This window comes from Furipterus horrens, unplaced genomic scaffold (genome assembly GCF_987537825.1).
Source record: "Furipterus horrens unplaced genomic scaffold, mFurHor1.1.pri manual_scaffold_17, whole genome shotgun sequence".
In the NCBI taxonomy this organism is placed as follows: Eukaryota; Metazoa; Chordata; class Mammalia; order Chiroptera; family Furipteridae; genus Furipterus; species Furipterus horrens.
In genome coordinates, this window is record NW_028327187.1 from 48,418,788 (window position 1) to 48,435,290 (window position 16,503).

Here is a 16,503-nt window from a genome sequence, read left to right on the forward strand (position 1 = left end):
TTAAATCTTCTTATGTGACTTGGCCATTAAGTAGCCAAAATGGAACATGGACACACAAGCATTTGTAATGACACATAGACGAGATCAGCAAGAACGAAGTCATTACCCAACATGGCAACAGATTTGAGGAGATTGTGTCATCTAAAAATCATCATGGGATTATGACAACGCATTGGATCCTTGTTACAACATTAATTTTCATTTCTTTCTTAAATAAATAATCTCTTCTGTGCTTCTCATCCTTCCCTGACTTGCCCACTGCCCTATTCCTATCTCAGGACACTTTGCAATCAACATTCAACGATGTGCCCTCATTATCTCTGGGCACACTAGCAACTTTAAAGATCTGGATACACTCACCTGTGTCAAGATAAGCTTTAAAAAATCCAGGGAAAGGGAATAAACTATTAGTCCTCTGGAATCCAAGTTGTTCAAGTGTACCAAATGTGAATTCTTCAGCATCGTTTTGGTAGGAGAAAAAGCTTCTCTCTAATACTTACTAGAAATATACATAACTCTCCAACACAGGGAAGGGTCTTCAGAAACTGTTTTTATTTTAAATGTTACATAGATACCAATTTGTAAAAGTAAAGCCTATTGGAATATATTGTAAAATATTGGTACAGTGGAGTGTGACAAAGAAGAACCTGGCTCCTCATGGTTAGTATGATGAATTGAAAGCATAAAAGAGCAGCCACTTCATGCCTACAGCGATCTGAAGGATCAGGGCTCCATGTCTCCCCCCATCAAAAAAGGACTTTATGACATAAAAGTGATGCTGATTGATAACTAGAAATTTCTGACCAGGTTTGGGGCTCTTTCCATTGACAGGGCATAGCTATTAATATATTGAATTTTATTTGCATCCCAGACATTATTTAATTGAACTCCCTGGTACTATGAATGGAAAAAATACTTAATTTTAAGTGAAATAAAAATTAAGCCCCCCTTTCTCTCATTAGGTCAGTGTGGCATTAATATATTCAGGCCCAGCCACATTTTTGCAAAGTATAATGTGGTATGCTTCGGATTAATATTTCCATTTGATTTTCTTTTCACATTTGTTGTTTTATTCCACTGTGGATATTTCTGGGGGTGGGGGGTGGGGGTTCAAGCCACTCGTGAATTTTATAGTCAAAGAAAACAATAGGAAAATAGGAAATCCACCTATGGTGTTATTTCCTAGACGTAAACATGCACTACATGGTTAGCAGAAACTCTCTAATAAAAGTGTTTCCATTTTAAGAACTAGATAATGATTAGATGGATGGATGTACCTCAGCAGAGGAGGAGAGAGGCCCAAGGCATTGATCCTTTTCTCCCTCCTGGTGAATGCAAATAGATTCTACTCGGATTCTTAATATACTACTAATCAAGAAGGCTTCCACAACAAATTGTTAGCTTTTCAAAGGCTTAGAGAAACAACTTTTCAGAGGCTCATAAGATTCAGGGAGTTCCAACGGTTGAGTTTTTTAATAGCCAAATGTTGAAATGATAGTCAATTTTTCATATCTTTTCAAAACCACAAAAGGAATTCAGTTGGACTTATGATTCTTGGGATATATGATTGCACACCCTAATTATTTTCACTGGAGAACTTCTAGATCTTTATGAGCATGTTTCTCAAATTCAAAAGCCCAAAACATTAAGTATGAACACACTATATCCTGAAACAGAAATTGGTGGTAGATAGGGAGAATGGGAACAAATTCTTACAGCCAGATTTTGATTGGGATGTAATTTTCCCTGGCCTCCCATTTCTTACAAAGTTGAATGCACACAAAAATATTTCTGTTCTCCAGATCATTCAAAAAATTTTAATTGTTATAAATTATCAAAATAAATAAGTTTTTTCATAAGCAAATGTTGGTTAATGAATCTGTTTCCTCCTGATGTGTCTATTTTACAGTGTACATGTTTTACAAGCACAAGAGAGGATTAAATTAGGTATTTTTTATCTTTGTTTACTTATTGTCCAACAGGGATTTCAGTACTTCACACTTATTTTCTGTTTTGCTCTCAGAGAGTCCCATCTTTGTTTAAGTATGGTTTCTCCTATGAAGATTCCCTAGGTTCAGTACCTGGACTCGCTCAACAGGAATGCAACAGTTTTGGCATGTCCTTTTTCTGGTATCATGAAGTTGAACAAGCTGATTTATATAAATGTTAAATCAACTACCTCTTAAGCATCATCATGAAAATGTGACAGGATTTCACCATTAGAGTTTTATTTAGGTATACAGATTATATAGCCTTTCCTGAACACACATATTTCTCCTTGCTTTTGGAAAGTATCTTAAAAGAAACTTTCCAATGCAAGTGCAGAAAAACAGGTACACAAACCAAACCACCACTATAGAAGAAGAAGAAAAAATTGCAACTCTATTAGGGCATGGACTTTCACATGTTCACACAGTACTTGCTTTTTTTTTTTTTTTTTTTTTTTGTTCATTTGTTTGTTTTCGTTTTTTGTTTTGTTTTGTTTTGCTTTCTTTTAAAAAACATTTTGACATTTTTCTGGACATCTAATGACAATGCAAGTGAAAAATATCACATTGGGTAAGGAGTTTTGAAGGAGGTTCGAATGCAAGATTGACTACTCTCTAACTTAAAAACAAACAACACTATGAAGAGGGAGTGTGCACCTTTGAGAAACCTGTTTCTTCAAAGTGAATGCACAAAATGAGGGGATTCACTACTGGCTCTTTCGCTTCACGGTGGAAGTGACCACTTTATGGCCACTTCGACATTGCTGCCCTGTTTGGGCTGTGATTCAGGCTTACAAATAAATTACATAATCTGAGGGAGTAGGAAAAAGGCTTATAAGAAGTTTATATTCACTTGAAAGTTAAAGAACCCCCACCCCATTTGACTGTCTTTCTTCCATGTTTCCTGCAGCCGAGTTTTATCTCAGTCTTACTCATGAGGGAGGTGGTGTGGGGTAAGTCTTGCAGTCCTAGCGGCTGCTGTTCTTAATTGCTTCCTTTGCAGCAATAATCAGAGGAGTCAGGCTGGAGAGAGGCTTGGCTAATTTTAAAAACGGATGCTGCAAAAGAAAAAAAAAGGAATTACTCGAATTTTTTCCTCCAAGAAGTATATTACTTCACATTTTCAAGAAGCCCTTTTTTCATTGACATGTATTTTGAGGACCCAATTAAATATTATTTTATTAAAATAGTGCCAGCTTTTGTCTTTCAGGTGTTGTTGTCCTTCAGTGTTATGAAATCCTCTGCAAGCTGACTGGCAGAGCTAGAAATCTGAGTTGGGGTCTTGTAAAGTCCGTGTTTACAACACTCTGACTTTCTGAATTTTTTAAACTGATGATTTTATCTGGAGCAGTTCTTATGCTTGAAAAACATCTTTGACCTTGATCCTGAAACCAATGGCTTCCTAACTGCTAAAGCCAATTGATGTGCCTCCATCATTTCACTTTTGGCTCCTCTGCAGTACTTAACAGAAATGAATATATCCTCCTTCACTGAAATGGCTTTCTTTTTTGGAGCCTGTGACATTCTACTTAGTTCTGTTCTACAAGCTTGTTCACTGATGACTCCCTCCCATCCTCTTCCCCAGTTTTACCACCTGCCACTTCCCACATACCAGCACTTGGCTGTTATCACATTATTTTTCTAATTTAATTCCTCTGAGCGCTCATTTACTTTCATGGTTTCAACCTCTCATCAGCTTTATGAGTATGACTCCCAAATCTATATTGTGTGACCTGATCTCTTTCCTTAATTTTGGTCCTGTTTCTTCAATTGCCTACTGGATACCTCCTTATAAATGTCCTCTGTCACCTTGAATTTAGCATTTAAAAGCATATGTTACAGACTCCCACAGGGTGCTCTTGTGTGATGTAATCCACAGAGACTTTGGAGTGAGGGCACCTACGTTGAATCTTTTCTTCTGCTTATTACAATGCTTAAATCTGGTAAGGAAAATGCCAGCTCCTTGTAAACTACATAGAAATAAAGACATGCTGCCATTATATTATCCTTTATCACTTTTGCTTTTACTGAATACTACCAATGGTTTTATATTCAGACATCACTTTTATCTTCCTTTGTCTTATGTTTTACATGAAATCAGCTACTAAGTACTTCCTTCTCAATGTCTCTTACAATGATCTCTTGCCTTCCCTAATTCAGGACTAATCAACTTTAATTCTGAACTATAAAAATAATTCCCCCTTGATCTTCCTGCCTTCATTTTTTCTTGTTACTAATTCCTATTGCTTACTACCAGATTACTCTTTTTAAACAAAGCTTTCATCAGGTGATTCCCTCAGATATCTTCAGGATTTCCCCCACTGTCTATATTCCTAACTCTTTAGCCTGGGGTTCAAGGCCTTTGATGATCCTATCTTCTGCAACTTGCTATTTGAACTCTTCAGCTATACTTTCTATTTTCTGTTCCTTTAAACCTTGCCTACATAACTTTGGTCACACTATAGCTCTAACCATCTATAATTCCTTCCCCCCTTTTCTTCAACCTATTTTAAACTGATCTGTTCTTCAAAGTCCAGCAGAAATCTTTCCTGTTTGTAGACATTTTCTGATTGCCTATAGAAATACGGTACTTACTATTTGAGCAGTCTCTTGGTTCAAATGAGTTGCTAAACAAACTTGCACTTTTTTATGCACTCAAGAGATTGTGAACTTCTCAAGTGGAGAATCATACCTTTAAGAAGTATGTATCACATCCAGTCAAGATATCAGTATAGGCAGACATGCTTTGCCTCTGTGCATGACCATAAGAAGGATCACAACTAACCTCAAAACAAAAACACCCTGAACTGCCAGAAAATTGAACTGTATGGAAGTCTGACAACCAGGAAATTAAAGAAGCCATATTCATCCAGACAGGTAGGAGGCACAGAGATGAGGAACCTGGGTGGAGAGGATGTGGCATGGTGGTGGTGAAGTGGAGGTGGCTGCCGGCCGGTGGAATGGGTGGTCGCACATTCATGTGTGGTGGATAAAAAGCAGGAGGGATACCTTGGGAGTGGGCAATATGAGCTCCAGCCCAGACCACACTGTCCAGGGTTCCAGCACCAGGAAAATAAAGACTCATAACTACTGACTGTAAAACCCAGTGGCAGTTGTAGCAGCAGAAGAAACTGCCAGTTTCTCAGGAGAGTCCATTTAAAGGACTTGCATAGTCCTAAAAGGTGCAAAAACCCACCCACTCTGAGAACCACCACCAAGGCAACAGCTAGAAGGGTGCCAGTCACATACAGGACATGGGTGAAGTGACGGGAAAAAGGGTGGTGCCAAGCAAGCCTCCGGGAGCCAGAAAGCAGCATTGTCCACATACACAGCCACAAAGCACTGAAGCGGGTTGCTCCTTCCTGGAAAATACCTAAGGCTCCCTGCCAAACAACTTAACAGGAATGCTAAGACAGGAAGTAAAAGCAGCTCTACCTAATACACAGAAACAAACACAGGGAGGCTATAAAATTGAGGAGACAAAGAAATATGACCCACATGAAAGAACAGAACAAAACCCCAGAAAAAGGACTAAAAGAAATGGGCATAGCCAACCTATCAGATGCAAATTTAAAAACACTGGTGATAAGGATGCTCAGAGAACTCACTGAGTATGGCAAAAACATAAGGAAAGAAATGAAGGCTACAGTAAGTGAAATAAAGAAAAATTCACAAGAAACCAACAGTGAAGGGAAGGAAGCCGGGGTTCAGATCACCAATTTGGAACATAAGAAATAAACATTCAACCAGAACAGAATGAAAAAATAAGAATTCAAAAAAAATGAGGAGAGTATGAGAAGACTCTGGGACATTTCCAAAAGTGCCAACATCAGATTCATAGGGGTGCCAGAAGGAGAAGAGGAAGTGTAAGAAATTGAAAACTTATTTGAAAAAATAATGAAAGAAAACTTCCTTAATTAGGTGAAGGAAATAGATGCAAGTCCTGGAAGCACAGAGTCCCAAACAAGTTGGTCCCAAAGAGGAACACACCAAGGCACATCATAGTTAAAATGCCAAAGGTTAAACATAAAGAGAGAATCTTAAAAGCAGCAAGAGAAAAGAAGTTACCTACAAAGGAGTTCCTATAAGACTGTCAGGTGATTTCTCAAAAGAAACTTTACAGGCAAGAAGTATTCTAAGTGATGAAAAGCAAGGACCTACAGCCAGGATTACTCTATCCAGCCAAGTTATCATTTAGAATGGAAGGGCAAATAAAGTACTTCCAAGACAAGATAAAGCAAAAAGAGTTCATCATCATTAAGTTCTTATTATATAAAATGTAAAGGGACTTAGGGAAAAGAAGATCAAAACTATGAACATTAAAATGACAACAAACTCACAACTATCAACAACTTAATCTAAAAAACAAAAACAAAATGAAAACAACAACAAGAATAGGAACAAAATCATAGATATGGAGACAATTTGAAGGATTATCAGTGGACAAGGGGAAGCGGAGTAATGGGGGAAAGGTACAGGGATGAAGAAGCATAACTGGTAGGTACAAAACAGAGGCATGTTAAGAATAGTATAGGAGCCCTGTTTGGTGTGGCTCAGTGGATTGAGCACTGGACTGTGAACCAAAGGTTCACTGGTTTGATGCCCAGTCAGGACACATACCTGGGTTGTGGGCTCAGTCCCCAGTTAGGGAAGTGGGAGAGGCAGCCACACATTGATGTTTCTCTCCCACTCTTTCTCCCTCCCTTCCCCTCTCTCTAAAAATAAACAAATATTGTAAAGTATTTCAAAAACAGAATAGTATAGGAAATGGAGAAGCCAACGAACTTATGAGCATGACCCATGGACATGAATAAAGGGAGTGAGGTATTGTTAGATGGAAGGGGGTACCAGGCAGAGGAGGGGGAAAAAAAAGAAAAATTAGAACAACTGTAATAGCATAATCAATAAAATATTCCTTAAAGAAAGAGGTTTGGACTGGCAGGAGTCGAGCCTTGGCAATGCTGGATTAGAGAAAACCACCTGCGAGCAACCTCTTTGGTGAGGATAGCAGAGGAAAAAGGGACGAGATGGGATTTCTGACTGGGGTGGCTCCCTGAGCTGTGGCTGGAAGTACACAAAGAATTTTTAGTGACCACAGGCTTCCTCAGAGAGAAATCAAAAGGAGAGCAGATCTCTGCCCTTTGGCAGAGCCAGGACTCAACCAGATGGCATTGGCGCTGAAAGACAAGAAACAGCGTACTGCAATGCATGTGAGAACATGATTTAAAAAATATTTTTTTTTCTCTTGTGTACTGCTAAGACGGGAGGAAAGGTTGGGGGTGATAGGACATTCTTGAGGAGTGCAGGCGCAGAAGAGCGCTCACCCACTCCCCAACCCTTCCCTTGGGTAGCGCAGGTGTGCACAGGGAAGTGCCATCATACACTGGCCCAGGAGAGCAACCAGGTCGCCGGCCACATGTCTGGGTGCCCCTTGGACACACCCCAACAGACATAAGGTCAGTGCCCCAAAGGGCATAGGGAGGGCCCGCTGTGCATGCAGAAGATTATGCGCAGACACCCCTGGCCAGCCCCACTGGCCACTAGGCCAGAGTGCAGACCACCTGCGTAAGCTGCACAAGTGTCTGGGGCCCCGCCTCAAGGGGCCAGAGACCAACTCCCGGGGCACAGCTCAGCAGGCCAGAGGCTAGCGCGCAGGCCACCTCGCGCGGGCACATGAACACGCACACAAGCACCCCAGCTGGCTCCAAACAGGAGCCAAACCTGCAAAGATTAGGAACCTCTGGCCCGCGTCATTAGACCAGCTATGGATCCAGAAAAAGAAGACGACACAAAGGCTGAACTGAGTAAAAACTTTCCTTTTGTGTATATATATATATATATTTAAATTTTTTATTTCTATTTTAGTTATTTTACTTTATTTTATTTTAATTTTTTAAAATTTCTTATTTTAATTTTAATTTTTACATTTATTTAAAATTTTTTTTTCAGATTTAATGTGTTTTATTGATTAAAATATTACATTTGTGCCAATTTCCCTTCCCTCTGCTCCCCTCCACCCGGTGGCCCCCCTCCCTCCAGTTGTCCCCCCCTTTTAGATTATGTCCATTAGTTGTGCATACAGTTCCTCCCAAGCTCTCTCCGTCTATTCCATTCCCTCCTACCTTGATCCCCAATTCCTATATCATCTCCCTCCCTTTCCCCATTCCCCCTCCCTGTTGACCTCCCCCCAATTTGCTTCCCGTACCCACAGTTCCTTTTCCACTCTCGTTGCCTGTTTAGTTTGCCTTTGTTTCATCTCCTTAGCTTCTGTTTTTTAAACCAGTCCCTTTAACATCTCATATAACAGTGGTTTGGATCTAATGAACTCTTTCAGTTTTATTTTGTCCTGGAAACACTTTCTCTGTCCTTCTATTCTGAATGACAATTTCGCTGGATAGAGTATTCGTGGTTGTAGGTTTTGGATTTTCATTACTTTGAATATTTCTTGCCAGTCCCTTCTTGCCTGTAGGGTTTCCCTTGAGAAGTCTGCTGATAGTCTAATTGGGACCCCTTTGTACATAATTCTTTTCTTCTCTCTTGCTGCTTTTAAGATTCTCTCTTTATCTTTAATTTTTGACATTTTGATTATAATGTGTCTTGGAGTGGTTCTCCCTGGGTCCAGTCTCTTGGGAACTCTCCTTGCTTCCTGGACCTGCAAGTCTATTCCCTTCCCCAATTCTGGGAAGTTCTCCTTTATTATATTTTCACTCAATTTTTCAAGTTCTAGTTCATCTTCCTCATTCTCTGGCAAACCAATGATTCTTATGTTGGGCCTTTTATAGCTGTCCCAGAGGTTTCTGATCCTCTCATTGTTGCTTCCCATTTCCTCTCGCTGCATTGGTTGACTGCTTGTTCCTTCTCCATATTCCAGTTTGTTGAAATGAACTCTGGATTTTTGTTCCTCACCATCTGTCTCGTATGCGGTTTTGTTCCTTTCGTTATGAAAGTTTTTCGCTTCTTTCTTATCTTTTTCCTGCTCTTTTGTGAATTCTGTAAGCCACCTGATAACAATGGCCCAGAACTGAGCCTCTGACAGGTTTCTTATCTGTTCATCTGTCAGGTTCTCTATCTGCTGCCTGGTGAGCTGTGTCACCGGTATTTCTATAGTTGTCTGCCACATTTTGACAGATGCGTTTTGTTTTCTTGGGCCGGCTGTCGGGGGCAGTGCCTGTGTACTCGTAATGACCCAGCGACCGGCGCCGTTTGGCGTCACAAGTCTGCGACCGGCGCCTGTCTGCGACCTATTTCGCAGCCCTGTGGTGCTTTCTTTCTTTGGGGGCAGGGGTCCAAAATGGATTCACACAGTTATTCAGCTAGGAGACCGGGATCCGTCCTCCCGCCCCCCTGGGCCTCACTGTTCAAGGCGATGCGGTGGCCGCTCTCCCCAGCACTGGCACTGCCAGGGGCTTGACTGCCGCAGGTTTCGCCGCCCCGCCGCTCCGCAAACAGCTTTGCCCTCTTTAACTCTTACCTGCCCGAATGGCACCGCTGGTTTATAACTTCATATGTTGGGCTTCCATGTAGTTTTATTTTCTGGAATTTCTAGTTATCCTTTGTTTTGAAGTAGTTGTATTCCTCTCTAGTTGTAGAGGGAGACTTAGCGTGTCCGTCTAAGCCTCCATCTTGGCCGGAAGTCCTAAAATTTTTTTTTTAACTGTCTCTTTAATTTCTTTCATACCATCTCTCCTTCTCATCCTTTGTCTTTAATTTTTGTTTGTTTGTCCGTTTTGTTTAGCCTCCCTTTCACACTAAATGAATAGAATATAACTACTATATTAATCTAATACAATACGATTCCACTTTATTACTATATTCTGCATTCTTCCCTCATTTTCTTTTATTATTATTAACATACAATGTAAATATTACCTACTGTCTTGCATAGCCTTGATACTATTTGCTACTATTACTAATCCATCAAACCCTATCTCAAAAACTATATTTTTCCTCTTTAAAAAGAACTCTTATCTATTCTTCCTATAGTATAAAAGCCCTAACCTCTCTATATTTATATTAATACTGGCTCATTGGTTGACAATAGCGGGATAGAGGGTGGGGGATATTTTTGAGGTTGTGGGTTTCCTGCCTGGGCTATGTGTTTATGTTTTTAACAGCATCTCCACAAAAGAACTCAAGACAAAGTGGACAGAGTGACTCTCAATCAACAAGTCAGAGGGAAGATCCCACGAAAGAGCATCTGAAAATTAACCAGACAGCATAAACAAAGGACATAAAGGGTAACCCAAGAACATCAGGCTCAGGAGATCAAAGACACTGCACCACTGAAACCCCCAGATCTCCTATAAAGAATCTCATACCACAAAGGTGGGAAGTCAAAGCAGACAAACCCAAAAAACAAACACAAACAAGAAGAATCCAACATGGTAAGACACAGAAATAACCTCTCAATGAAAATAAAAGAGGAATCCCCAGAAAGAGAGATAGATGGAATAGACATAGCCCAAATGTCTGACATGGAATTCAAAACAATAATGATGAAGAAGGTCAATATACTCAACAACGTCAAAAACAACTATGACAACCTCCAAGGAAGTTACCAACAGCTCCAAGAAAATTACAGGAAACTTATGGAGAACTATATCAGCATAAAAAAGGACATAGAAACTATTAACAAGAACCAGGAAGAAATGAAGAATACAATCTCTGAACTGAAAAACACAGTAGAATCAATCCAAAGCAGGCTAAACGAAGCAGAGGATTAGATCAGTGAGTTAGAGGACAATGTAGAAAAAAATTCCCAGATAATACAACAAAATGAAAAAAGATTGAAAAGTATGACAAAGATGTAAGGGAATTACAGGATACCATGAGAAAAAATAATGTCCGCGTCATCGGAATAAAAGAGGGGAAGAAGAGGAACACGGAGTAGAAAAGCTGATAGGAGAAATAATGACAGAAAATTTTCCCAACCTGATGAGAGAAAAAGTTATGCAAGTTCAGGAAGCACAGAGAGTTCTAATGAAGAGGAACAAAAACCAAAACAAAACAAACAACAACAACAGCAACAAAAAAACCACTCCAAGGCACATCATAATTAAAATGGCAACATTAAAAGATAAAGAGAGAATCCTAAAAGCAGCAAGAGGAAAACCACAAATAGCATACAAGGGAGCTCCGATAAGGCTATAGACCGATTTCTCAACAGAAACACTACAAGCCAGAAGGCAATGGTCAAAAATATTTCAAGCAATGAAAAACAAAGGCCTACAACCAAGAATACCCTACTCAGCAAAGCTCTCATTCAAAATGGAAGATAAAATAAGGAGTTTCTCAGAAAAAGAAAGACTAAAAGAATACATTTCCACCAAACCAGCACTGCAAGAGATGCTAAAGGGAATATTTTAAGAAAAAGAAAAAAAGAGTAGATAAACACAGGTACAAAGGAAAATGAATAAATACATGTCAATAATAACCTTAAATGTAAATGGATTAAATGCTTCAATCAAAAGACATAGGGTAACAGAATGGATAAAAAAACAGGACCCACATATTTGCTGCCTACAAGAAACATACCTCACAACAAAATATTTACACAGACTGAAAGTAAAGGGATACAAAAAAGTATTCCAAGCAAACGGACATAAAAAAAAAAAAAAAAAAAAAAAAAAGCTGGGGTAGCAGTCCTCATATCAGACAAAACAGATTTCAAAGCAAGGGCAATAAAAAGAGACAAAGAAGGACATTTCATAATACTTAAGAAAACAATCCATCAAGAAGATATAACACAGATAAACATATATGCACCCAACATAGGAGCACCCAAATACATAAAGAAAATACTAGAAGACCACAAGAAGAATATTAACAGCAACACACTCATAGTAGGGGACTTTAACACTCCAATATCAACAAAAGGCAGATCCTCGAAACAAAGAAACACCAAGGATATACAGACATTGAACAACACACTAAACCACATGGACTTAACTGATTATATATATATAGAAATTTTTACCCCAAAGAAGCAAAATCTACATTCTTTTCAAATGCACATGGGACATTTTCAAAGATAGACCACATGATAGGACACAAACAAGCCTCAACAAATTCCAGAAAATTGAAATCATATCAAGCATCATTTCAGACAACAATGTCTTGAAACTAAAAATTAACCTCAGAGAAAAAAATCAAAGACATCCAAACTCATGGACAATGAATAACACCCTATTAAATAATCAATGGGTTAACAATGACATCAAGAAGAAATTTCTGGAAACTAATGATAATGAATACACAACAGCCCAAAACGTAAGGGACAAAGCCAAAGCAGTCCTAAGAGGAAAGTTCATAGCAATACAGGCATATCTGAAAAGGATAGAAGAATCTCAAGTAAAAAAAGTCTAACCCTACAGCTACAAGAACTAGAACAACAACAGCAAACAAAGCCTAGGGTAAGAAGAAGGAAGGAAATCATCAAGATCAGAGAACAATTAAATGGCATAGAGACCAAACAAACAATTCAAAAGATCAATGAAACTAGGAACTGGTTCTTTGAAAAAATTAACAAAACCGACAAGCCTGTAGCCAGGCTCATCAAGAAAAAAAGAGAGAAGACCCAAATAAACAAAATCAGAAATTAAAGAGGAGGAATCATGAGTGATACCACAGAAATACAAAGGATTATAAGAAATTAGTACAAACAACTGTATAGCAAGAAATTTGACAACCTAGAAGAAATGGACAAATTTCTAGAAACATATAACCTTCCAAAACTGAACCAATACGAAGTAGAAATTCTCAACAGACCAATAACAAAGAAGGAAATTGAAACAGTAATCAAAAATCTCCCTGCACACAAAAGCCTTGTACCGTATGGCTTCACAGGTGAATTTTACAAAACATTTAGGGAAGAACTAACTCCTACCCTCCTCAAACTATTCCAAAAAATCCAAGAAGAGGGAAAAATCCCAAACTCTTTCTATGAAGCTAGTATTATCCTAATCCCAAAACCAGGTCAAGACACAACAAAGAAAGAAAACTACAGGCAAATATCACTGAAGAATATAGATGCTAAAATCCTCAACAAAATATTGGCAAACAGTATCCAGCAATACATCAAAAAGATTATACACCACAATCAAGTGGGATTCATCCCAGGGATGCAAAGATGGTTTAATATTTGCAAGTCACTAAATATAATATATCACCTAAACAAAAAGAAAGACAAAAATCACATGATGATATCTATAGATGCAGAAAAAGCATTTGATAGTGTACAACACCCATTTATGATGAAAACACTCAGCAAAATAGCAATAGAGGGAGCATACCTTAACATAATTAAGGCTATATGTGAGAAGCCTGAAGCCAACATCATACTCAATGGACAAAAACTGAAAGCATTCCCCCTGAAATCAGGAACTAGACAAGGCTGTCCACTCTCTCCATTCCTATTCAACATAGTCTTAGAAGTCCTAGCCAGAGTGATCAGACAAGAAAAAGAAATGAAAGGCATCCAAATCGGGAAACAAGAAGTAAAACTATCATTATATGCAGATGACATGATAGTTTACATAGAAAACCCTATAGACTCCATTAAAAAACTACTCACTCTACTAAGTGAATTTGGCAAAATAGCAGGGTACAAAATCAGTATTCAGAAATTGAAAACATTTCTGTACACCAATGATAAAATATCAGAGATAGAAGCTAGGAAAAAAAACCCATTTACTATAGCAAGAAGAAAAATGAAGTACGTAAAAATAAACTTAACCAAGGAGGTAAAAGACCTGTACTTGGAAAACTAGATAACACTGAAGAAAGAAATTAAGGAAGATACAAAAAAATGGAAGCCTATACCATGTTCATGGATGGGAAGATTCAACATCATTAAAATGTCCATACTGCATAAATAAATATATAAATAATATGAAAATGTCCATATTCTCCAAAGGAATTTATAGGTACAATGCAATTTCTATCAAAATACCAATGAAATATTTCTAAGACCTAGAACAAATACTTCAAAAATTTATATAGTACCAAAAATGACTCTGAATAGTCACAGCAATCTTGAGGAAGAAGAACACAGCACGAGGTATCACAATACCTGATACCAAAATATACTACAAAGCCACTGTAATCAAAACAGTCTGGTATTGGCAGAAGAACAGATACATAGATCAATAGAACAGGATAGGGAGCCCAGAAATCAACTCAGGTCTATATGGCCAACTAATATTTGACAAAGGGGGAAGGAACATAAAATGCAGTGGAAAAGAGCCTCTTCAACAAATGGTGCTGGGAGAGCTGGACTGGGACATGGTACAAAAAATGAAACCAAACCACCAGCTTACACCATACACCAGAATAAACTCAAGATGGATCAAAGACTTAAATGTAAGCCATGATACCATAAAAGTCCTGGAGGAAAACATAGGCAGGAAAATTTTAGATATCCCACTTAGCAATATTTCCACCAATATATCTCCTAAGGCAAGAGGAATAAAGGAAAGAATAAACAAATGGGACTACATCAAACTAAAGAGTTTCTGCTCAACAAAAGAAAACATCAGCATGATGAAAAGGGAACCAACTGTATGGGAAGACATATTTGCCAATGATACCTCAGACAAGGGATTGATCTCTAAAATATATAAAGAACTTGTATGACTCAACAGCAAGAAGACAAACTACTCAATTAAAAAATGGGGAAAGGACCTGAACAAACACTTCTCCAAAGAGGACATACAGGAAGCCCATATGCATATGAAAGAATGCTCAACATCACTAGCCATCAGAAAGATGGAAATAAAAACCATAATGAGATTCTATTTTACACCAGTCAGAATGGCCATCATCAACAAGTGCTGGTGAGGATGTGGAGAAAAGGAAACCCTGGTTCACTGTTGGTGGGAATGCAGATTGGTGCAGCCCCATGGAAAACAGTATGAAATTTCCTCAAAAAAACTAAAAATGGAGCTGCCTTTTGATCCAGCAATTTCATTGCTAGGATTATATCCGAAGAATCCTGAAACACCCATTCCAAAGAACCTACGCACCCTTATGTTCACAACAGCGCTCCTTAAATAGCCAAGTACTGCAAATAGCCTAAGTGCCCATCTGTAGGTGAATGGATCAAAAATCTGTGGTACATTTACACAATGGACTACAATGCAACAGAAAATAAGAAGAAACTTCTACCATTTGTGACAACATGGATGGAACTAGAGAGAATTATGCTTAGCAAAAGAAGCCATACAATGAAAGACAAATACCATATGATATTACCTAATACAGGAAACTAATAAACACAAAGAAATGAGCAAAATTGAACCAGAGGCATGTAAACAAGCAGGAGACTAACAGTAACCAGAGAGGAGGGGGGAGGGAGAGGAGAGGGTAAGTATGGGAAGGGTCCAGTCAAGGAACTAGTATAAATGACTTATGGACATGGAAAGCTGCCTGGGGATTGACTGTAGGAGAAGCAGCAGGCGGAATGGGGGGGTCAATGGGGGAAAAGGTAGGACAACTGTAATAGGATAACAATAAATAAATAAATAAATAAATAAATAAATAAATAAATAAATAGCGTTTCTCAACAAATATTAATTAATGGACAAAGAACTGGCTTAGGCCATACAGAAAGTCATACAAATACTCAATACCTGTGTCTTTTCTCAAGCCTTCCTGTGGTGTTAATGTCATACATCTCTTTCGTTTCTAACCTCTAGACTGGACATTAATAAACTAAAGTTAGAGAATGAAGTCATGTGGATTAAGGTGATATCTGGGTTATTGCTAATGTATTAAAATGAAGAGATGCAATGAACTATTTAATTTAGATTCAATATGGTTTTGCATCAGCTACCTTACTGGTTCAGATAAAAGTACTATTAGGGAATGAACTAACTAGATGACTAATTCAGTTACCTATGTAACCATATAGCTACATTAAGAAAACCAATATCTTCATTTATCCATGGAACATGTTTCAGGATGTGGGTGTGGGGTGGTGAGAGGTGTAAAAAGATATGGAAGTGAAACATTTAAAAGTTCAGGTTTTTCATCTGTAATTTGAGATAGGATTAACTAGAGGATTAATAAAGGGCCACTCCAGATTTGACATTTTAGGAGAGCCTGTGAAATGCTCATAGGTAGCAGAAAAGAGGAGGCATAGCTTCCTTAATTCCTCCAACTCAGTTTATCACCAGTGTGATTTGGATTGGGGGATATTTTTTTTCCTGGTGGTAGCTCTCTGTCTTAGGAGGGAGTTCAAGAGAAATGGAAACATATATTTTTTTCCATAGAACTGACTGAGTCTGGCTGTGTCTTTTGTTTAACTTGATCATATGTTCAAAGTTACAGAGAGAACAATCAGTCACTGTTCTTGAATGTTACAGAGCTTTGATATATGTCCCTGAGGAACAGTCCACAGCAGTGAAGCTACACGTGTAATACTGGTCATGTGTTGCTTTACCGATATAAATACAGGTATACCTTGTTTTATTGCACTTCACTTTATTGCACTTCATGGATATTATGTCTGTTTTAC

At 38.4% G+C, this 16,503-nt stretch overlaps 1 protein-coding gene across 1 annotated transcript in view; it reads right to left on the reverse strand.

Annotated features, from left to right (window-relative positions):
• Positions 1–2,526: 2,526 nt before the first annotated feature.
• PAK3 (p21 (RAC1) activated kinase 3) overlaps positions 2,527–16,503 on the reverse strand; it is a 163,046-nt gene continuing 149,069 nt past the window's right edge. Inside the window, exon 14 of the mRNA XM_090265283.1 lies at positions 2,527–3,046. Within this exon, the coding sequence (XP_090121409.1) occupies positions 2,957–3,046 (90 nt within the window). The 3' untranslated portion in view covers positions 2,527–2,956. The remainder of the gene's footprint in view (positions 3,047–16,503) is intronic.